The sequence below is a fragment of the Fragaria vesca genome, linkage group LG3 (assembly GCF_000184155.1).
Source record: "Fragaria vesca subsp. vesca linkage group LG3, FraVesHawaii_1.0, whole genome shotgun sequence".
Lineage (NCBI taxonomy): Eukaryota > Viridiplantae > Streptophyta > Magnoliopsida > Rosales > Rosaceae > Fragaria > Fragaria vesca.
The window spans coordinates 2,216,356-2,239,735 of record NC_020493.1 but is presented as its reverse complement, the minus strand read 5'-3'; the positions used below and the strand labels follow the sequence as shown (position 1 = coordinate 2,239,735).

At 40.0% G+C, this 23,380-nt stretch overlaps 6 protein-coding genes across 6 annotated transcripts in view; 2 read left to right on the top strand and 4 right to left on the bottom strand.

Annotated features, from left to right (window-relative positions):
- Positions 1-23,380, bottom strand: part of LOC101310880 — a 1,534,871-nt gene that overhangs the window by 1,508,104 nt on the left and 3,387 nt on the right. The gene's annotated exons all lie outside the window — the stretch shown is intronic.
- LOC101306015 (chlorophyll a-b binding protein 40, chloroplastic-like) lies at positions 2,673-15,744 on the top strand. Its single transcript, XM_004293532.1, has 3 exons — positions 2,673-2,676; positions 11,900-11,909; positions 14,785-15,744. Exon 3 carries the CDS (start codon positions 14,798-14,800, stop codon positions 15,587-15,589), a length of 792 nt encoding a protein of 263 aa, XP_004293580.1. The 5' UTR covers positions 2,673-2,676; positions 11,900-11,909; positions 14,785-14,797; the 3' UTR covers positions 15,590-15,744.
- Positions 7,092-11,366, top strand: LOC101309130 (LRR receptor-like serine/threonine-protein kinase FLS2-like). The gene is made up of 2 exons (XM_004293461.1): positions 7,092-10,588; positions 10,723-11,366. Exons 1-2 carry the CDS (start codon positions 7,453-7,455, stop codon positions 11,061-11,063), a joined length of 3,477 nt encoding a protein of 1,158 aa, XP_004293509.1. The 5' UTR covers positions 7,092-7,452; the 3' UTR covers positions 11,064-11,366.
- Positions 11,184-13,160, bottom strand: LOC101293074. The gene is made up of 2 exons (XM_004293572.1): positions 12,348-13,160; positions 11,184-12,251 (listed from the first exon to the last, which is right to left on the bottom strand). The coding sequence occupies exons 1-2, from the start codon at positions 12,396-12,398 to the stop codon at positions 11,592-11,594; spliced, it is 711 nt and encodes a 236-aa protein (XP_004293620.1). The 5' UTR covers positions 12,399-13,160; the 3' UTR covers positions 11,184-11,591.
- Positions 12,453-13,455, bottom strand: LOC101305728 (chlorophyll a-b binding protein 40, chloroplastic-like). Its single transcript, XM_004293531.1, has one exon. The coding sequence runs from the start codon at positions 13,398-13,400 to the stop codon at positions 12,609-12,611; it is 792 nt and encodes a 263-aa protein (XP_004293579.1). The 5' UTR covers positions 13,401-13,455; the 3' UTR covers positions 12,453-12,608.
- Positions 15,977-22,240, bottom strand: LOC101307094 (probable starch synthase 4, chloroplastic/amyloplastic-like). Its single transcript, XM_004293454.1, has 16 exons — positions 22,176-22,240; positions 21,853-22,084; positions 21,724-21,757; positions 20,519-21,617; positions 20,397-20,448; positions 19,753-19,875; positions 19,582-19,657; positions 19,321-19,505; positions 19,038-19,232; positions 18,879-18,950; positions 18,477-18,686; positions 17,952-18,077; positions 17,082-17,231; positions 16,934-16,995; positions 16,761-16,836; positions 15,977-16,545 (listed from the first exon to the last, which is right to left on the bottom strand). Exons 3-16 carry the CDS (start codon positions 21,743-21,745, stop codon positions 16,369-16,371), a joined length of 2,625 nt encoding a protein of 874 aa, XP_004293502.1. The 5' UTR covers positions 21,746-21,757; positions 21,853-22,084; positions 22,176-22,240; the 3' UTR covers positions 15,977-16,368.

Genomic DNA, 23,380 nt, shown 5'->3' with positions numbered 1-23,380 from the left:
ATAGTCTCGTCTCATCACTTCGACAAGTTCTTCGCGCTGTTAAGAAAAAGATAGAAGTCAAATAAGAACTACAAAACCGCTGAATAAACAAAAAAAAAAAAAAAAAAAAAATTAAATGTAACAGAAAACTGTCTTACAGCCTTTTCATTAATTCGAACAGGATTGAAAAAGTTGAAGAAACTTTCACATTCTCTCGTCAAACAGTTTCCGGCATACCATTCAATCTCTGTCCTGCAAAGCACCAACTTTGATCAGTCAAAATATGGTGAAGTAATACCGAGTACCAACAACCATGTCATAAGGTAGGAGGCAAACTTATTACCCTAATGCTTTGTGTAGAATGGTTTCATCTTCATCAAGAAGCTGATATGTCTTGGTCAAAACAGTGTTTGTAAAGAAAGGGTTTTTGTCAAAGTAGAACTGAAGTATGAACCCCTTAGAGTCATCTTTCCTGAACCACCTGATGTCTGTAATATACTTGAGAGCTTCTCCATCAGGAATACTAATCTAGTTACGAAAGATTAGAGAATAAGTGATTTAAAAGTGCCTTTAAAACACATGAAATTATATGAGTGACAAATTATGTAAAGGCACCAACTCCTCACTTCCGTTTCGAGCAACTCATGGTTTACCAGAGCATGCCGCCAGAATTCTGGCACACCTTTCTCTGCCATGCCACAAGACATGCCAAATAATAACAATTAATAGCTAGTATTGTCGCAAAGTAAATAATATTAGGGTCGATCATCAGGAGTGTACCTTCGGGGGATTGATTTCCAACTTCAGAGTCCTTGGCCAATTTTTCAGCTTCAACAACACCGTTTACAATCCTATATCTCTGGAAAGTAATGAAATAAAGTATAATTCATGATTGAAGAAAGGAGGGGAAAATAAGCTTCCCATTCTCATGATAGCAGTACCAGCTCAAGAAATAGTATTACAGACGAGCATGATACCTCATTGTACATGTCATTATATGCTTTTTGATAGCTGGCCTCAAGTTCTGCTCTTTCCCGGTAAAACTGTGCCTTCAATCCATCATGATCTTTCTGCAAGTTGAGAAAGCCTCTAGTTTAAAAGTTGAAATGATACATGCAATGTTACTCCGGTACGGATTGAATGAAAGAATGATCGACTACTGCCTTCAGTGATCCAGTATGCAAAAGGTTGGAGAGTTGACTACCTGAATTTTTCTGAGACGGTCAACTCGCTTTTGGACATCGAGTGATAGTCTCTTAAGGAAAGATTCATGTACTGATGACATCTCTTCAAATTGTTCTAGCTCAGCCTCCCCCGTAAACCACAAAACAGCACGAGGAATTATATCATCCCGAATGATTGATCTGCGAAAAGAAATAATATATATATATATATATATATATATATATATATATAATGCCATAAAAAAAAATGTTAAAAAAGTACTGACTCACAAAGCTTTATCTAGAAATAGCAAAGTTCAAAGAAGTTAAAACGATCTTGTCCAAAACAAAAAATGTTAAAATGTTCTGAAATTTTGTTTTGTGAGAGAATGTATCACAATCTCATTAACAGTAATATATGAACTCACCCAATTAAATAGTTTCCTTGCAATATATCTTTGAGTTTTAGGTTCTGTTGAGAAAGAGAGAAGATCAGATAATTACACCACGAACAAATAGTTCAAATAAAATGATATAAATCTTTTTAAAAAGGTTGCTTACTTTACAATCATTATGGGCTTCAGGTGGACTAAAAAGATCGAAGAAACTTCTACGATTACCAGTTCTATGTTTCTTTAAGCGATTTTCGGAAGTCCACTCAATTTCAGTCCTGCAAAGCAGGTACCAGTCAACATATATGGTCGATTTAAATACAAACCGCCATGCACGTAAACAAAAATAAACTGCTTATTAGCATTCTAGGAAGTTATGAACCAAACTTACCCTATTATTTTCTCTATAATGAATTCATCTTCATCAATCATATGATATGTCACGGTCAGAACAGAGTTTTTGAAGAAGGGGTTGGGACGAAAGTAGAACTCGAGTTTGAAAACCTTAAGGTTATCTGTCCTTAGCCACTTGATGTTCACAAGATGTTTGAGAGCTCCTTGATCATAGTCTTTAATCTAATACAAAATAATCACATATTAGAGCAGCTACTGATTTCACATACAAGTTAGACTGCAACCATTGAAGATATAAATTAAATTATGGTCTCACCTCTTTGTCTAGCACATACATGGCGTTCAAAGCATAGAGCCAAAATTCAGGAATCCCTTTTTCTGCAGAAATACAAAAAACACTTGTTCACAAAATAAAACAGTATATAAACAAGGTCAGGGGGAAGAGTGAGCATTACCCCCTTGATTTGTTGTTGGTGATTCAGAATCAGTAGTGACTCCAATTCCGTTCATGATATTGTATCTCTGCAATGAAATAATTTCAACTTGTTTTTTTCTTTAACTATTTTTGTTTTAAATTCATACTAGTCACGGTGATACCTTGTCGTATAGAGGCTGATAGAGTTTCTCATATTTAGCTTCAAGTGCTCCTCGATCCTTGTAAAACTGAGCCTTTAATTCATCATGGTCTTTCTGCAAGTGACAAAGCTTCAAGGGTTTATCATATGAAAAATGAAGATGCATGTATTGATATATTGATCAACTAATAACAATATATAATACTATTACCTGTATCTGTATAAGATGCTCAATCCGCTTTCTGGTATCCGGTGGGAACCTGTGGAGCTGCACCGATAATGAAAATAAGAAAGAAAGTAGAACAAATTAAGGGCGTAAATGTGATCGAGATACATTTACAGCTTTACTGGGGGCAAAGGCTACTCACCTTGGTTGGATTAAGAGCTGGGCGATCATCTCCGTTCCCCCCAACTTGCACAATAGGATTCAAACAAGAACATGAAAAACCAATACCAGATTAAAGTATGGTATCAGATGCACGAGAGAGAGAGAGAGAGAGACAGTACCACAAGACATCATGTCGTTGCTCACTCTGATTGCACGTAGAGGCCGGGAGAGAGCGACAGAGGTAGAAACTAGAAGGCGGCAAACAAATTAAGAGTGGGAAACCCTTGCTCTCCTTAAAAACTTGACATGCGCACCTATCAAACTTCCAGTCAATGTTTAACCAATGGAAAATTATTATATATGTTTAAATGCTTTGTGATAGATATAGAATAATATCCATGAAATGAATTGCATGCAATTAAAAACAAGATTTTTTCGTTTTTATGTATGCAATTAAACTCTTTCTTAAAAAGAAAAAAAAACTAATCTCTTAGAAGATGTTTATTTAGGGTTTAGAGTGGCCGTAGCAGAGGCACAAAGAAGTGCGATATATATGTAGCAGGGCATGCAATAGTAGATCGAACTAAAAATAGTAAAAAAAAAACTTTTTTAACCGTTGCCCAGTAGAGACCACCTTAACTTGCAGAGATCGAAGTCGGACAACAATGGAGGAAATCAAGAACGTACTTTGAGGCACCCAATCTCACCCAGTCGAATCTGCTCTCTAGAGATGGAGACGGATCTGCTCTATTAAGTCAATATAGACTTTGAGAATCGGAAGGGCTAGAACACGCCCTTTCATTTGATAAGCCTATGCGCCCTGCTGTTAAGAGTATATATAGGCCCAATCCGATATAGGCCCAGTTCACGTCTGAGACGGTCCGGTCCATATTCTTGTGCTTGGAGAACAAGTCAGTTTTGCACAGGGCTTCCAGTACCTTTCCTCAAGTTAATTGATTTCTCTTCTTGCAAAGTGTGTGGTTTGTTGGAGCATGGAGCAGGGGGGTTAGGAGAACCACCGGATATTTCCGAGGTGGTGATGCTGGGATTTGGACCTTAGTCCGGTGGTGGTACTGCTTCGGTGGTGTTCGGGAATGGGAGTAATCTTATTCCAAACCCTAACCCTAATAGGGGTAGTGGTTTGGTTTTGGGTTTGTTGGGAAGTGGCTCGTCCTCGGCTGCTTCTGTGGCCTCGGTTGGGACTCCTATTAGGGGTAAACAACTTTCTTTCCAGTTTTCAATCCCTGGTGTTATAGCAGCAGCGCTGGAGGCGCAGTTGAACAAGTTCCGAGCCCCATCTGGTAGTACTGAAATGAGTTAGGGTGTGGTGACAATGGAGGCGCCTTCACTCAATGTGGAGGTTATCATGCCGGATGCTAAAACTGGTGTTAAGCGTGCAGCTGGCATTAGTGGTGCCGATTTCAGTAAGAGGGCCAGAGGTGAGGAGCAGTTGTCGGCTCCACTAGCTTTTGAGTTGCCTTTATTTCTCACCTGAGATGTCTCTTCCTCATCAGCATGGGGTGTTGATTGTGTCACCTCCTGAGAAAAGGAAGGTGGGTCGTCCTTTTGGTTCTAAGAATAAGCAGAAGATGGAGGATGTGCGGGCCATGGACGCTTGGTACTCACAAGAAAGGGCCGAAGAAGGCAAAGAAGAGCTTTGGTGCTCGTAGGGTTCTGGCTTTAACTGATGGTGAGAGTTCAGGTGCACAGAAAGGGGTCGAGGAGACTCAAGAACCTGGTGGTGTGGAATCTGTTAGTGGTCTTCTTGCTGAGGAGACCGGTAACGAGTAGTTGATCTTGATCTTTAAATAAGTTGGATGATTCCGACCAGTGGCCGAGGGAGAAGAGATTTACCTATAGGGGCAAAAAAAAAAAAAATCAACATAAAATAAACTAATGGTTAATGCATGGTCAAAATAAATATTTTTTTTATTCTAAAATGTGGCTATTGTTGTGCCAACACATTAGAAATTCTCTTACTTAAGATTTACAATGTTCAAATTGTAAGGCTGTTAAGAGGACTTCACCACTTTCTTTGCTGTTGGGAGCAATCTTGTGGGGGCGCCACAAACATTTCAAACCAACCATTTGTCTAAATTCTACTAGGAACACGGGCCCTCACTCGTCCTTAGCTGCCTCTGCCAATGATTTTGACGGTTACCCATTATTGATCAAGGTGTCTATCTTAAGGTTGTGACATTAAAATGGCTTAAGTACGTTGCTTCAGTTTTTCTTCTTGAGTTGCATAGGTTATTTTAGCATAATTCGTTTTTTACGTAGTCCATGAGGGTGAGTTATGTATGTGTTGTTTCTTTCTATTATTGATCAATAAAATGATTAGTGTCTTTCTTCAAAAAAAAAAATTAAAAGAAATATAATTTTTTTTTTAAAAAGTATTGTTTTGAAAATGAAAATTGAATCTTGCAAAGAATTTGTAAATGACACTTGTTTTGGTGGAAATTTAAGTGAAGAATTTAAATAATGAATTCTTTCGTTTTCAATTCCATCAAAATGTAACTTGGCTTTTAGAAATTGTGAAATCCTTACTTTTAATTAAATTCCTTCATTTTTTTACCTCATCCAAACACACTCTTGAGGTTCGTATAAGAGCATCTTTATCAATGCTACCCATTTTTTAGTTAAATTTTAGTCAAATTAGCTAAAATGTCATTTTGGTTAGTGAATTTAGAAATAGGTATGCATCAGTACTCTCTACTTTAGTTAGTATTAAATTAATAAATATTATTCTTCAAATGAAGATTAAATAGTTTGTATATATTTATACATCACATGAAATATCTTAAAATAAATGCATTAAATTATAGAGAGTCTCGATCAACTCGCTCTCTATATTTAGCCAGTAAGATAGCTAGAAGTCATAATAGTTAAACTTTAGTCAGTCTGTTGGAGCTCTTAAAATACCAAAAAAATTAAACACGTTCTTTAAAATAGCTAAAAAACCAAAATAAAAAGTTTGATAAAGATGCTCTAAAACTCTAAGCCCACTGAATTGTCCAAACTCAACAACGAGTTATCTGCAATTTCCGGGGACTGCGGCTTTGTATTGGTTTATTTGAGTCTGTTACTCCATGGATTTCATCTTTTGTGTCACATTATTTAGCCCGGTTTTGACTTAAAGCCGTTTTTCCCCGTATAAAATGAAAAACCCAAATCAGTGAATTACCGCGAATGTGCCATGAAGAGGAGGCTGACCAAATTCAATTCTCTTCTTCCTAATTGATTAAAATATCACAAGATCAGGAAAATGCAATTGAATAAGATGAGGGAGACTCAGTGATCATTATGAGTATAATCCATCCACAAATCCCGCATCAACTTCCAACGAAATTGTCTCAAGAAATATGGGAACCAGAACCAATGTGATATAACTTTTGGCCGAAGACAAAACTTCAGGCCTAACAATTTTCAGCCAAGGCCAAATAGATGAAAGAATAAGAGCTCCCAGACATACCTTGCCGAATAAATTGTGCACGAAGAAATTAGCAGCCCTCTCTGAAGAGGAAGAAAGAACTTCCTATCAGTTGCCAAAGTAGTTACCATTTTTCACTGCAACATAGCAATACATATATTTCTACATCAACTTTAGTATTGCATCTCCCTCTTCCTATTCTTATGAAGGCAGTATGAAAAATCGTAGTTGTATTAGTCTCTAATCTACGAACCAAATGATATCTTGATGTGTCTGTTATGAACTAACAAATCAGTAAAGGGAGTAAGATGTGGTGAATAACTGAGTCATTGATACCATGACTGATAACAAAGTCATCGACCAAGCATAGTTAACTGGGAAACATTTCTTGTAATCTAGCTACAAGTTCTAGAAGATCTTATATAGCTGATTCCCTAGATTATACAGGGTTTGGAATCACTTGGTAAAACCTTTGGTTCTAGTCTCTTCATTTGTTTTCTGAAGTCTCACATGAAAGTGAATATGGATGTCGATTGAAGTACATTTTCCAGTAAAAGACGGTACATGTTACAACTCGTTTTCCCTCTTCACACCAGCCTCAATGACAAAGAAGGCAATGCCTTGACCTATCTATTCAACGAATCTAAATCTTCAACCCTGTCTTTTTCTGCTAAGCTAAATCCAAACTGTCTGTATTTGTTCTATTATTTACATCCCGAGAACACAGAAGTGAGAGTTGAACCAACTCATCACTTTGGCCTCTATATGCAACTTGTGCTTTAATGCGCACACTGTATATAGTCTAAACCGCGTTATAGGCACACAAGGGCTCAGACTCCATTGTCGATTCAGTCCTGCATCACAAGCTTGCCAAATATATTGTATTTAAGTTTCATGTCCTTGAGTGCAAGAATGGAAAAGGGGATATAATCATTCACATTATGCTCAAAACTTGATTGACTAGAAGGAAAGGAGTACATGCTTATCTCTACAGGCTACTGATAGGCTTTTGTCATTTTTGGTGGAGTTCAAAGTCAATAAGCTCGCTCAATAACCTCGTTCAAAGAATCACATTTTCTTCCTTCTTTTGATCACTCCTTGACGATTGGACTTGTGTGAGTCCACATCAGTTTTCTCTGGAGGGGACCATGGATTAGATAGCTCCAGTGAGTGTATCTCTATAAGAAGCTTCATCAGCATTCATTGCTCATCAGCTTGTTTATCCACTACAATGGAGTCTCACAGAGTCAGTTTGGCCATAGTCATAGTCTGTTCTGCTCTGCTTACTGTTCTATCAGCTCAGACAAGCTTGGAGGTTGAAGTCGAGGCCTTGAAGGCGTTCAAGAAATCCATCACCAGCGACCCCAATGGAACACTTACAGACTGGACCTCAGAGGCAAGCCATCACTGCAATTGGTCTGGCATTGCCTGTGACCCCTCAACGAATCAAGTTACCTCTATTTCTCTGGTGGAAAAGCAGCTCGCAGGCGTGATCTCACCCTTCCTTGGAAACATTTCAGGCCTCCAGGTTCTTGATCTAACTTCAAACTCATTCACAGGACATATTCCAGCTGAGCTGGGACTATGCTCCCAACTTTCCCAACTTGCTCTGTATCAAAATTCTCTTTCGGGTTCAATTCCACCAGAACTAGGAAACCTTGGTAATCTGCAGTCATTAGATTTGGGGGATAACTTTTTGAGTGGAAGCATACCAGAGAGCATTTGCAACTGCAGAAACTTGTCTTTGGTTGGTGCGGAATTTAATAACCTCACCGGCAAAATCCCATCAAATATAGGAAACCTTGTTAATCTTCAGCTTCTTCTAGCAAATGGCAACAACTTTACAGGCTCATTACCTGCTTCCATGGGTAAGTTGGCAGCTTTCAAAGCAGTTGATTTAAGTAAAAACCAGTTGTCCGGTGCACTACCTAGGGAGCTAGGGAATCTGTCAAATTTAGAACAACTGGTAGTGTTTGAAAATTCCTTTGTTGGGGAAATCCCTTCTGAACTAAGTTGGTGTAAGAAGCTAGTTAACCTTGAAATTTACAGCAATCATTTCACCGGAAGCATTCCCCCTGAGCTTGGAAGTTTGGTTCACTTGGAAACATTGAGATTGTACAAGAATAGGCTAAACTCCACAATCCCACTCTCCATTTTTCAGCTGAAATCATTAACCCATTTAGAACTTTCAAACAATGAGTTAAGCGGGACAATACCATCCGAGCTTGGATCTTTGAGATCATTGCAAATGTTGACCCTGCACTCCAATAAGTTTACTGGAAAGATACCCTCATCCTTGACAAGCTTGACAAATCTGACATATTTGTCAATGAGCTTAAATTCTCTAACAGGGGAGCTTCCATCAAACATAGGGTCGCTTTATAATCTCAAAAACCTCTCCATGAATGGCAACCTTCTTGAGGGATCCATACCATCTAGTATTACCAACTGCACCAATCTTCAAGTTATAAGCTTGGCTATTAATAGAATAACTGGGAAAATACCTCAGGGTCTAGGGCAGCTTCAAAATCTTAGTTTCTTTTCTGTTTGGTCAAATAAATTGTTCGGAGAAATCCCAGATGACCTCTTCAATTGCACAACTCTTTCCACTCTAGATTTGGGCCTGAACAACTTTAGCGGTTATCTGAAACCTCGAATTGGAAAACTTTCCAATCTCAGGCGTTTGAAAGCCTTCGCTAATTCATTTGTCGGAAAAATTCCACCAGAGATTGGCCAACTGAACCAACTTATCGTCCTTGACCTTGGTGAAAATAGATTCTCAGGTCCAGTTCCACCACAGCTGTCTAATCTCTCACACCTACAAGGGCTTTCCCTGGACAACAATGCTTTAGAAGGAGCCATCCCCGAGAAACTTTTTGAGCTAAAAGAGTTAACTAAACTTGAGTTGCAGCAGAACAAACTGATTGGTCCAATTCCAGATAGTGTCTCTAAACTTGAGTTGCTTTCATACTTAAACCTCCAAGGTAACATGCTCAACGGTTCCATTCCGAAAAGCATGGCTCACCTTAATCGGCTAACGACTGTGGATCTCTCTCACAATCATCTCTCAGGACCCATTCCAGGGTCTGTGGTCTCAGGGATGAAAAGCATGCAGATATATTTGAATTTCTCATACAATTTCTTGGATGGCAGCATTCCAGACGAGCTTGGCATGTTGGGAATGGTGCAGGCCATTGACATTTCCAACAACAATTTTTCAGGAATGATTCCTAGAGCGCTAGAAGGCTGCAGGAACTTGTACTCTCTTGATCTGTCAGGTAACAAACTTTCTGGGCCAATTCAAGCTGAAGTTTTTGCCAAGATGGACACCCTCACAAGCTTGAACCTTTCAAGGAACAACTTAGATGGTGAACTCCCAGAAGAGTTGACAAATTTGAAGCATCTTAGCTCCCTTGATCTTTCCCAGAATTCTCTGAGGGGAGTTATCCCTGAGGGCTTTTCCAATTTTACCACCACCTTGAAACACTTGAACCTCTCTTTCAATCAACTTGAAGGCCCTCTTCCAGACACCGGACTATTCAGAAGTATGAATGCATCCAGCTTGGTAGGAAACCCAGACCTCTGTGGAGACATACTGCTGAAGACATGCAAGAAAAGTTCACGGATATCAAAGACAACCATGTACGTTCTCGTGTCGCTTGGAATTGCTTCTGTGCTTCTGATTCTAGTGATCATTTTTCTATTCCTCAACCGATTCAACAAATTGCGTAAGCAAGAAAAGGTTGAAAATCCAGAACTAGAATGTGCTACAGCTTTGACACTCAAGAGGTTTGATCCAAAGGATTTAGAAAATGCCACTGGTCGTTTCAGCAAAGAGAACATTCTAGGTGCAAGCAGCTTGAGCACAGTGTACAAAGGTGGACTAGAAGATGGGCAGATAGTAGCTATAAAGAGTTTGAATCTCCAGCAATTCTCAGTTGAGTCAGATAAATGCTTCAACAGAGAGATCAAGACACTGAGTCAACTAAGGCATAGGAATTTGGTGAAGGTACTTGGCTATGCATGGGAGAGCGGGAAATTAAAGGCCTTAGTTCTGGAGTACATGGAGAACGGGAACCTGGAGAACATTATACATGAAGATGGGATGAATCAGTGGAGATTGACATTCTCTCAAAGAATCAATATTCTAGTCTCTATAGCAAGTGGATTGGATTACCTTCATTCAGGCTATGATTTTCCAATTGTTCATTGCGACTTGAAGCCTTCTAACATCTTGTTGGATGATGATTGGGAGGCCCATGTGAGTGATTTTGGAACAGCTAGAATGTTGGGTGTTCATCTCCAGGATGGGAGTAGCCTTTCCACGGCATCAGCTTTTCAAGGCACAATTGGCTACTTAGCACCAGGTGACATTCTGCTGGCTTTTCTCAAATATAAACTAATCTCCATTTACTTTTCTCTTTTTTCCTTTTCACCCATCTTCTGAAATTCAATGCCATTGCTTTCGCTGGTACTCATATGTTAAAACGTATGTCTGCAGAGTTTGCATACATGAGGAAAATCACAACCAAGGTAGACGTGTTCAGCTTTGGCGTAATAGTGATGGAGTTACTGACAAGACAAAGGCCAACAGGAATCATGGAAGAAAATGGGCAGCCAATGAGCTTGCACCAACTAGTGGAGAAAGCCCTTGCAAATGGATCACATTCGCTTCTTGAAGTTCTGGATCCAATGCTAACTTCAAATATCTCCAAGGTACAAGAGGCTAGTGCAGAAGAGCTGCTCAAGCTAGCCTTGATTTGCACCAACCAAATTCCCGAGGAGAGACCTATCATGAATGAGGTGTTGTCTGCCCTTAAGAAGCTGAAAAAGGCAATATAATTCAAGAACAATGGTCAAATGTATTTCTCAGAACTATGAAGTTGAAAGTTGTATCAGAGATGGAACAATGCTCATCATGTAATAATGTTTATTGTTGTGAAATAAAAGTCCTTTTTACAAGCAAATTTATTCATGATTTTGTAAAATCAAATCCTGATCTTTAATTTCATAAGTCCAGCAGTTACTTGGATACCAACCATTGAAGCTTTTTGAATGAAAATTGAGTTCATAGCATCCAATAAGATAAAAGATAAAAAGGTATCTGAATTTTCTCATCATCTTACTCTTTTCCTCCTGCTTCTAATAGCTAATCATGTATGTTTGTGCACCATGTAAAAATGAAAGCAACATCAAATATTTGATGAATACAATCATACTACTGTTGGAAAAAGGATTAAGAACATTTGGCAAAGAAACTCTGTAAATGTAATATTCTCAACATCCGTACCTTACATCAAGCTGATATATGAAACTATGAAGCACCATCTTTTAAGAGTGACAATAACACAAAGTAAATCTTGTGCCATATTAATCTGTTGGAGGATCGTTGCGCAGATAATCCCCAATCGTGGAAGGAAATTCCAACCCTCCAAAACCATGATCAGCACCCTCTGAAGCAAAAGCAGCTTTACACAAAAACAAATGTGCCAACCTGAAAGGCTCAATCTTTCCCTCCCCATGACCATTCAGGAAGTAGTTAATCCAACCCTCCAACCTCTCCACTTCTCTCCCACACTTTGGCCCCTTCACCCCAACAATCTTCTCATAAAACCCACCTTCACAATGACAAGAATTTCCCCCATTTTCACTACCTCCACACTTGAAGTCCAAACCAGCCTTTTCTTCATCTCCTTCTTGACAACTAGACAAACCCAAGAGTTGAATCAACTGCTCAATATCGTCAACAGATTCAGTTTCAGTGTCACTAACAGTTTTGGGGGAATTTGGCTGAGTTGGGTTCTCTTGGGTCTGTATGAACTGTGGAGAGCATGAAAGAAATGCTTCAGGGGCTTCACTACTGTCTTGGAGTGTACTAGAGCCCTGATGGTTGTTCTTGTTGGATTGCTCCAAATCAAGGTATATGGGTGAGCTTAGTGATTCTGTAATTAACTTATTGCTTTCTAGCAATTTTGATTGTGATGGAGTGGATTGCACAGATTGGTGTTCTAATTTCAATCTCTTCTCAACCTATGCAATCAAAACCCAATAAAACAAAACCAAATTCAACACCAAATATACAAAAAGACTAAAACTTTAAGCTGGGCAACAAAGAAATCGATGAACCTGTTTCAGAGAAGAGAAGAAATTGAAGTGCAGGGGTCGCCTTTCTGCCATGTTTGATTATATTTCAATCCAATCAATGCGCAAAATGTATTGAAATAACAAAAAGATAAGAACTTTACTCCATTCAGATTCCCATATATAAATAATAATTCACATTCTCTTCACTTGGGTGGTTCACATCAATCTACAACATGAACAATTCCACACTCAAAACCCACTCAAATTTCAAATGAGGACACTACAAGTCTCTTAAAGCCTCATTCACTTGCCGGGAACAAAGTTGGTGGCGTATGACCAGGCATTGTTGTTAACTGGGTCAGCAAGGTGGTCTGCAAGGTTCTCCAATGGACCCTTTCCGGTAACAATGGCCTGAACAAAGAAGCCAAACATAGAGAACATGGCCAGCCTACCATTCTTGAGCTCCTTCACCTTAAGCTCAGCAAATGCTTCTGGGTCATCAGCAAGGCCCAATGGGTCGAAGCTGCCTCCTGGGTAAAGTGGGTCTTCAACTTCACCAAGTGGGCCTCCAGCAATTCTGTATCCCTCAACTGCGCCCATCAAGACGACTTGGGTGGCCCAGATGGCCAAGATGCTTTGCGCGTGGACCAAGCTAGGGTTGCCCAAGTAGTCGAGCCCGCCCTCACTGAAGATTTGGGCTCCGGCCTTGAACCACACTGCCTCGCCGAACTTGACACCGTTGCGGGCCAAGAGCTCGGGGAAGACGCACCCGAGAGCTCCGAGCATGGCCCACCTGGAGTGGATCACTTCGAGCTCACGGTTCTTGGCAAAGGTCTCTGGGTCGGCAGAGAGCCCAGCAGTGTCCCAACCGTAGTCACCGGGGAACTCACCAGTGAGGTAACTCGGGGGCTCGCCAGAGAATGGGCCCAAGTACTTGACTCTGTCTGGGCCGTACCATGGGCTTCCGGAGGAAACAGCCTTGCCGACAGTTTTCCTCATGGAGATCCTTCCGGTTCCGAAAACCTCGGTGGGGGCAAGTTGCACAGCCTTGCCGGCGAATGTTGGGGAAGAGAGGGCCATTGTGGAAGCAGCCATTGTTGAAAGAAAGAAAAGAAGGTAATGTGCTTAGATAGATGGAATTGGGAGTGATGAAAATGGTGACCGGTTGGTGACATATTAATAGGGGTGTTGGGATCAAAGCTCCTTATCTTAGGCTATCTAAAACTTCATTCTCATTGGTCATGAAGATTCTCATTTTGTTTTGCTCTGTCCACATGGCAAACCTCTAATATCAATTTCCATGGCTGTGACCAGTTTTCCCACGTCGGATTACTGGCAACCACATGAATACGAAAGCTTTGTTGGAAAACAAGTTGAACAACCTTGAAAAATCTATTCGTTTGGTGCAGTTGATATTTATACATTGGTACCTTGACGTGGTTGATATTGAAAGCTTTGCATTACGGAATGGGGATGGAGCAGACTTGGGGCAATTTGACAATGCCTCAAAGTTCGAGTTTTGAACCCTTGGTGACAACTTGAATACCCCAAAGTAGATCACAGTAGATGTATATGATGAAGGCTTTTTCTTCTTTGTGATCGACATGCAGGTGATCTATGCTAATTACAGAATGGCTTGGAGATCCTTTAGACGTTTAACTTTGGCCAAGTAATGGTGAAGGCCGTAGTGATTGTCTAACGTCTCCAGTTTACATCATAGGTGATACAATCAATCACTTCTAAAGTTTACCCTTACTACTTTCAACACAGGCTTTGATATACGATGAATAACAGCTAGCTTGAAAGGGAAATCTGAGCTTGATATGGATGGTGTGCATGTGAGTCAATGTCTCAATGGTCACTGAGGAAAGTAAAATCCCAGAAAAGGTTGAAGAAGAATTGAGTGGCAGGCAGAGAACCTCATTGCAAAATATCTCACCGGAAAGGAAAAAATATCTCATCTTCATTTGTTACTCTTCGAAACAACAAATCGAAGTTCGATTGCCTTTGACAAGGGTTTTAGGCTCTTCTCTTGTAAGATCATGTTACGTGTTTAAAACAAAACCGATAATGTACGTATACATTGCCTTCATTCATGGCTGTCGATGCAAACCCTTGAGGGGTCCGATTTGGTGCAAATTTTTTAGAGACATTTGTCTGGTCGAATCAGTACTTTGGTCCTACAGGATAGAGGCTATCTATCCAAATTGATCAACTGGCAATACCCAATTGGAGGAACTAGTGGTACTATCACATTGTTGTGTAAGATTTTTTGTTATACTGTTAACCTTGGTGCCTTGGTGGTGTTGAGGGTGCCAACTGGACTAAGGAAATCAAACTTCAAGACTTCACATCCAATGAGAATTGAGCTATTGGTCTTCTAAGATAAGGGGTCTGGTCCTATTTAAGCTCGTGAAGCTCAATTTCGTTACCACAACAACTCATCATTCTCACCTCTTCCATTTCTTTACCTTCTTACTTCCAAGTTTACAATGGCTGCTTCCACAATGGCCCTCTCTTCCCCAACATTCGCCGGCAAGGCTGTGCAACTTGCCCCCGCCGAGGTTTTCGGAACCGGAAGGATCTCCATGAGGAAAACCGTCGGCAAGGCTGTTTCCTCCGGAAGCCCATGGTACGGCCCAGACAGAGTCAAGTACTTGGGCCCATTCTCTGGCGAGCCCCCAAGCTACCTCAAAGGTGAGTTCCCCGGTGACTACGGTTGGGACACTGCTGGGCTCTCAGCCGACCCAGAGACCTTTGCCAAGAACCGTGAGCTTGAAGTGATCCACTCCAGGTGGGCAATGCTCGGAGCTCTCGGATGCGTCTTTCCCGAGCTTTTGGCCCGCAACGGCGTCAAGTTTGGCGAGGCTGTGTGGTTCAAGGCCGGAGCCCAAATCTTCAGTGAGGGCGGGCTCGACTACTTGGGCAACCCTAGCTTGGTCCACGCGCAAAGCATCTTGGCCATCTGGGCCACCCAAGTCATCTTGATGGGCGCAGTCGAGGGATACAGAATTGCTGGAGGCCCACTTGGAGAAGTTGAAGACCCACTTTACCCAGGAGGCAGCTTTGACCCATTGGGTCTGGCTGATGACCCAGAAGCTTTTGCTGAGCTTAAGGTGAAGGAGCTCAAGAATGGTAGGTTGGCCATGTTCTCTATGTTTGGCTTCTTTGTTCAGGCTATTGTCACCGGAAAGGGACCGTTGGAGAACCTTGCCGACCACCTTGCCGACCCAGTGAACAACAATGCCTGGTCATACGCCACCAACTTTGTCCCCGGAAAGTGAGAGAGCCTGGAATTGTTATCTTTATTTAGTTTGCAATGTTGTCGGGGATGTAAATTTGTTTCAATCAATGGACAACTTGATGTGAACTCTGCAACAATGTGCTTGATTTCGTTATGTTATATTAGATTGCAACTGGTCACTAATGTTCATCAAACAAGAACAAAGGTATCGAAATGATAATCAAACAAAAGCTCAATCACCTGCAAAGTCATGAAGAAAACTACCTTTTTCCTTCTAAGATTGAAGGCTTAGTTCTCAAAGTATGACATTCCAAGTTTGATCAGAAGCGGAAGGGAAAAACAGAAGAGAGAATCATAACCTAAAAACGCAGAAGAAAGATTCAAGTATCCAAATGAACATTAGCTTTCCCAAAAAAAATGGTGAGAATTTTGACTCTTTATTTATGTACATGTCTCATCTGTTTTGTATGGATGTGAAAGCCGAAAAGAGAAGGCACATCAGCCCGTGTAAGGTATGCACAAGTCTTTATAAACAAAAGAAGAACCTAGTAAGTAGTATACAACAAAGTAAGAGGTTGCCTGAATAAATAAATGGTGATCAAAATGTAAATGAATGAGCATTTGGATGACGGCGCAGATCATCTTAAAACCACCTGCTTCGAGCGTCAAACTTGTAAGAATATCTCAAGCTGTTGGTGTGCTTGATACTAAGATTACTTCAATACAAAAACAGTTCAAGCTCCAACTTATCAGTGTCCCAAGCAGAATATGTTCCAGGGGATGAAGCATGGAGACATCTGGTTTAGCAGTATCTAGAGATTACGGGCGAACTGTCGCCCTTGCTCTGGCCACAGACTTGGAGTAGAGTTCTTCGTACTGTGAAGCAGAAGTATCCCAACTGAAATCTATGTTCATATCCTTCTGAACAAGCTGCCGCCAACTCTCAGGCTTACTTAGGTAGTGCTTAAATGCACGTTCCAAAGCACCGTTTAGTCCCTGCCAATATTTCAAGTTTGAAACCAGTATGCATCAGGTTGTAGACTCGAATGATATGTATACCAATGTGGATGACAATCAAGAAAATTAACAAGATTAAGGAGAGGCAAAGATATTATATCAGATTTGAAGCCTCCACTCTCCAGCATCAAGCCAGATAAAAGAAAATAAGAAATTATAATTGCATGAAGGCTACATACTTGAGGCTAATTTACCTGTTCATCAGGAGATAAGAATGAATATCCATTTCGAAACTGAACAGGTACTGTGTCATCATCAACATCAAAGACACTGTACAAGGCACAATTAATAATTTAAGTTCCCATAGAAGCGTTAGCCTAAAACCGTTTAGCGCAGGTTAAATGTATATTAGCCATTGAGTGCCCACCTATCATTTAGACCACCAGTTTTTCTTGCAATGGGTATAGAACCGTATCTCATTGCTATCATCTGAAACCAAAACAAAAACAAGATGTTAATACAGAAAGCTAGATAATAATCTGCTGAGATTTTCGCAGGGCAGAGGAAGACTTCACCTGTGTAAGTCCACAGGGCTCAAAGATTGATGGGACGATGAACATATCAGAAGCAGCATAAATGGAATGGGAAAGAGTTTCATCATACTTCAATATCAACCGAATATGATCATGATTCTCAAAATGGTTTGCAATTGCCTCAAATTCCTTCTGCAGACCAAAATAAAAGAAGAAACCTTTGAGTGATTATTTAGATAAGTATGAAAAAAGAAATAAATTTAGCAATTCACTAGAAAAGAGAGACACAACTAGGCATTTACAACCATATATACGAGAACACGGCCAGCCAGTCAGCCACTATACTTTCAGCAAATGCTGTATATTTATTATCACTTGTTGATTGTATAAGCATGCAAACAAGTCATTAAAATCCAACATGTAAAGTTAAACTGCAAAGTACAGCTGGGGGGATTTGAGCTCAAAAAAATTCAACTCTAGCACTATATTCCAGCATGTAGAATTAAATGCTGCAGGGATTTGAGCTCAAAACTGATTGTAAAAGAATGCAAACAAACCACTAAAATCCACCATGTAAAGTTAAGCTCCAAACTGCAGCTGCGGGGATTTGAGCTTAAAATTTTCTACTCGGGTACCAAGTCGAGTTGAATTTTGAAAGGATAGGTCAGGGAGGAATAACAAATGGATGAGAGATAGGCACTTTAGAGGATAGGATAGATTTAAGATTTGGTGGTAAGCCCCTTCACCTTGCACTGAGTTTATAGTTCTAAGGTTACATCAGGAGGGCAAAAAAAAAAAAGTTTGTAAAGAAAAAGGAAAATTTGACCTCCTGATGTAACCTTAGTACTATAAACTCATAATATCCGAAGAACTGTACCAGGTATGAAAATAGCCAGGATAAGATAACAGTACCTGAATATGATGTACTGGGCTTGAACCCAGTAGAATAAACTGCCCACCTAGCTCCAATGTTCTATAAATCGCATGTCTAATGAGATGTACACCTTTCTGTGGCACCAATCTCGTTATGCATCCCACCTATCCAAGAGATCAGACAAATTCAAGTATTCACCTAGCTTCACTGACCAACAGTCATGCTTACTGAAAATAAATAACGTTGTCAATGAATGCCATTTTCAGAATCTCACACATGACATACATGCAGAGCAAATTAACCGAAAATGGACATATATCAAGCAAAAGCTCCTGTACGAATGACCAAACAAATAAGCTGTATCTATAATATTATTTTCCCATGTATGATTCCTTATAAAACCCACTAATATGATGAGGTTTTAAATTCTTTCAGAAGCGACACAATTTAGTAAAAATCTAGTGTATTCAATTAGCAGAGAAAAGATGCCTAATTAGAAAACTTATAAACAAATACTAGTGCATCACAAGGTGAATCATTTGAATTCCAGAAAATGTAATTACCAATGGTCTCCTAACATCGGCAGAAGAAAGCCCTAGACTCTTTCTAATAGCTTCCTTATTTTCTGCTTTCCCCTCAAGATCATTAGCACTGTACTGTACTTTGAGATATGCGTCAGTGGCAGGATTCCATGCATCAGCATCAATTCCATTGAGAATTCCAATGAACTTTTTAGAATGAAAGTTAAGTGTTGAATGGAGACCACGTCCACCCTGTAGTCATAGATGATATAGTTTTATGGAACAAGTGAGAAAAAGATCGAGGTAACTAATACATATAATATAAGTTGATCATCAATGTGATACTGAAGAGCCTAAGAAACCTAATACAAGGAGCCTGATCTAAGTCCATTCCAGCTTCAATATAAATGTGGTCAAACATTATGTCAGAAGCAGAAGCCATACCTCGGCAGTCCGCACCTCTTGCGCATAGGTTGGTGATACCGTTGTCACGATATTAGAAAATACAACTGCACCCTAATATAGAGGAAGTGGAAAGTGTAAAACGGATCAGTGTCTACAGCTAAAGTATGCTGGTATGAGATGAATCCATTTACTATATACCTTAACAGGATTGATCCTATCATGTGCTGAGTTGTCTTGCATTCTATCTGGTCTGTTTAGCTGGGTGACGTCAAGACCACAAGACGCCAAGTCCGAAGCAGGTGACGTTCCTTGGTATTCAAAGTTGTGGCAGGTGAAACATATCCTAGCTGAGTTTAATCCCTTTGGGGCATATAAGTCCCAATAAAGTGGAGCCTAGAAAAGAACCAACTCGGTAAACTTGGGTTTGAGTACATAGTTATAGAAATTGTAAAAGAAAAAAGATGAGCTTAAAGGTCCATACCACGAAAGCTGTCTGCCAATCATGACAATGAATTATGTCAGGTTTCTTGCCAGCTTGAAGAAGCAACTCAAGGGCTGCACGACTAAAATAAGAAAAACGTCTGAAATCATCACGTTCTCCATAAAATTGTCCTCTCCAGAAGAGCTTATCGGGATGAAGAGGCTCAATAAAATATATGGGAAGACCTGGAGAACCAAAAAAATCCAGTGAGAATTCAGTACTAATATATGCCGTGCAGACAGATACATTGAAATTGCTCACCTTCAACAGTGCCAACCCATATTTTATTCTTGAATAGTCGACCATCGAAGTACGACTCTACTGCCGCATCTAGGGCCTATAAATGAGAACATGTTACTAAAGAGTTTTATGAAATTCAATTAGAAAAACCATATTTTTCAAAATAAGTACGAACCATTAGATACAACATACCCTTAGGTCACGAACACGATCATACTCCATGCAATCATATTTGGGAAGAATAATTTCCACAAGGTGTCCCTTCTTCTGCAACGCTTTACTAAGACCAGCTACAACATCACCCAAACCACCAACCTGTAGAATAAAATACCAATGAGTCATACATAAATAAATAATTATATATTCAAAATAAATCTATCTTAATGACACCATATATCAAGCAAATGCATTATCGAAGACCTTTTTCACAAATGATAGACCATCCGCCCTGGTTCACAGAGAATATAAGCTAGCCAACCTAATACAACACCCTTCACATTTAAAGCTACAGCAGATCAAGGAGATAGCAAAGACTACACTAGAAGTGAAGAAATGCAATAGAAACAAACACTGTATCAAGAAGGCATGAGGAGCACTGCGGGATGCTATTACAGCAGGATGGGTTCAAATTAAGATCATAGTTTAGGAAGTCAAAATCTAATATCCTATGCAAAATTAAAAGGGAAACTTTTGATTTCAGGGATGTGATATAAGATCCACAAACATCTGAACTGTATTTGATCATCTAATATATTTTAATAAAAATAGTATACGTGATCAATTTTTTGTGTAAAAAAGCAAAGAAATCAAAACCAATAGAGGTTAGCTGAACTTGCCTTAGCAACTGGCGCCATCTCTGCTGCGATATGAATGACATGCAATCCTGAACTAAAAATCAAGAAAGTCTAATTAGCATCATAAATAAATAACTTTTACATTTCAATAGTAGAAAGTTTACCTTGTTTGGGATGATATTAGTCTGAGAAATGTAGTCACAGCCTCATTTACATTCTTTTCCTTGCATGCCATGTATGTGTCATGAATCCGTCGATCTCGCTTCCATACCATTTCTCTCAATGCCTTTGCATCATCAACCGATATTTTCTTTTCTAACAACCAACCATCAATTATAAGCAATAAACGGCTCCAATATTCCCAAGGCATATCATCAACAGGTTCATCCATCACCCTTCTCTTGCTCTCTTCTTTTAGAGTATTTAAGGTATCTTGAAATTCCTCCACAGATTCTTGATATAACCGAACATAAGAATGTATCTCTTCATCCGAACGTTGAAGGCGATCCTCCATTAGTTTAATCTTCTGTTGCATAAGCTCATTATACTGTTGCATCTTTTCTGACGACTCCTTATACACATTAGCTTTTTCAAGAGATTCTTCTAATTTGTCAACCTTTTTTTGAATCTCCTGATTCTGCTGTAACACTATAATAGCTTGATCTGCCTGCTTGGTCGACTTATCTAGCATTACTTGCAAATTTTCCACCTTTTCCCATAAACCTTTGCATTCAACTTTGAGATTGGAAAGTTTGGAAACATCTTCCTGAGAAACTGACAATTTCGACTCCAGCTCTTTTAGGGATGACTCCAAAGACGAGCGTTGTTTTTCGAGCATGACCACACGCTCATCCGTATTTTTCACATTACTAAGCGCCTCCCGGAGTTCCTGTATGTCATTCCTGAGCGACACATTTTCTAATCTCAATGAAGTAAGATTGGCTACAAGCGCGTTGATGCTGCTTTTGTACGGCAATGGAGCTTCTTCATTAAATAACTGGCTTTCACTCTCAAAAATCTCAACCCCGTTGCTTCTCTCCGCACTGCCACCATTGAAATTCTGTTCATTCCGCACCTGGTTCAAGTGGTCTCCCAAGAGCTCCATCTTGACTTTCTCTTGAGCAGCCACTCTGATCCGCGCATCAGTCTCGGCCAGCCTCATCTCCAAAGCATTCATCTCTCCTTGTAACTCCTCCTTTTCGGATAAAATCTTGTCAAGGTCTTGAAGAGCACTAACTCGAGCTCGATTTAGTAAAAGAATATCTACAACCAACAACAAGCAAATAGACATACATATTTCATCATATCCATAACAAAAAAAGCATTGGTAGATACTAAACGAAACGACTAGAGCAGAAAATTATCATACTTTTCTCGGCATTCCTTATCATTCCAACCAAATCCTGCTAACATTACACAATCCAAATGCGTGTAAGACATCGATTAATCGAAATTCTAAACTAGATCATTAACTAGAAATAGAAGAGAAAGCCGGTACCGATGGAGCTGCTTGATCAGATGTAGTGAGAGCACTCGAAATCGAATCGTTTGAGCTGATAACATGAACATCATCATCATCATCATCAGATACGCTTTCGGAATTCAGAACGGGCACCGGAGCAGTCTCGGATTCAAAGTCTTCTTCGCCGTTCGGCTGGAACTCAGCAGAAGAAGACTGTCCCTGCGAGGACTTCTTCCGAGCTCTCGGCCTCTTCTGCAGGCATGTGCAACTGCGAGAAATAGCCGAAAAATCGAATCGAATTGCAATTGAATTTGAAGATGACCTGATGAGTTGATTGAAGAGAAGGCATTTGAATATACCTGAGATTGCGGTGGCGGAGCTTACAGGAAGAAGAAGGAGAAGAAGAAGAAGAAGCAGGAGAGGAAGCAAATGAGAAGTTATGAGAGCGCCTGGAGGTGGAGGTGGAACTGGAAATGCTAATCCCCTGGGTGACGAACCAAGTGGTTAGCCTGACCGCCATGGATGGATCAGCGCCGGAGCTCAAACTGGGAGAGGTGGAGTGTGAAGCGTGGTAAGCCAAGTCTAGGCAAGGTGTTCGAATCTTCTGGTTTTGCTTATTTCTTTCTTTCTCTGGTGATTTGATGTGATTGACCTCTTTTGTTTTGTGTTTTTAGTGAATAAAGAAATGGATTAGTGAGAATTAAGGAGGTTGAGGTGTAGAATGTACAGAGAAATGTGGGTTCAACGGCCTTATCTAATAATCGAATGGTCATGGGTTGCATGTGGCGTTGTGAGTCAACCTACATCTTGTGTGGGACCTCTATCACAAAAACCTTTCTTTTTTTTTCCCGAAGCTCAGGTGCGACCATCCTTGATTCTTGATTAGTATGTAGAAGAGGTTATGAACTCAACTTCGAACTATTTATTTTGTGTGCAATTGCAGCATGTGCTTTCAACTCAGGTGTCACCAATGTCCCTGTTGAAGCCTCACGAAGATTGAAGTGGAAGGAGATGTAGTTAATGGTGTTTCTCACCCCACTTGGAGACTCCTCAAACTCGGACATGATGTCAAATTTTTGAGTAACTCCTTTAAGTCCATTCGTTTCTCTCATGTATTGAGAGAAGCTAATTTTGATGTCAATGCCCTTGCTAATATGGGCCATAAATCTGATAGGTGTGGTCTTTGAGTGGAGAATATTCTCCCAGAGGCTTCTTTAGTCTTATCACTTTATTGTATAAATATTAGGTACGTTCGAGGCACCTCTATTTAGTTTTTATTTTCCCCATCCAAAAAAAAAAAAACTAATTTTTGTGTTTTTATGTTGTTATGTAATCGAGCTAGCTAGTGTTCTTGATAGTGGCTAAAAATTGATTGGATCAGAGGTAGAGTGGATGAGGGATTGAGAGGCCGGCAAGAGATTTTGGTTCTATGATGGTTCATGGGTGGTGGATTTGGGATCAAACCATGGTGGATGCTTCAAGGTTTAGGTCAGGGGGCGGTCTAAGGGTGTACGTTTGGTGATGTTGCACGAATTTGGACCCCCATATATTAAGAATGTTGTGA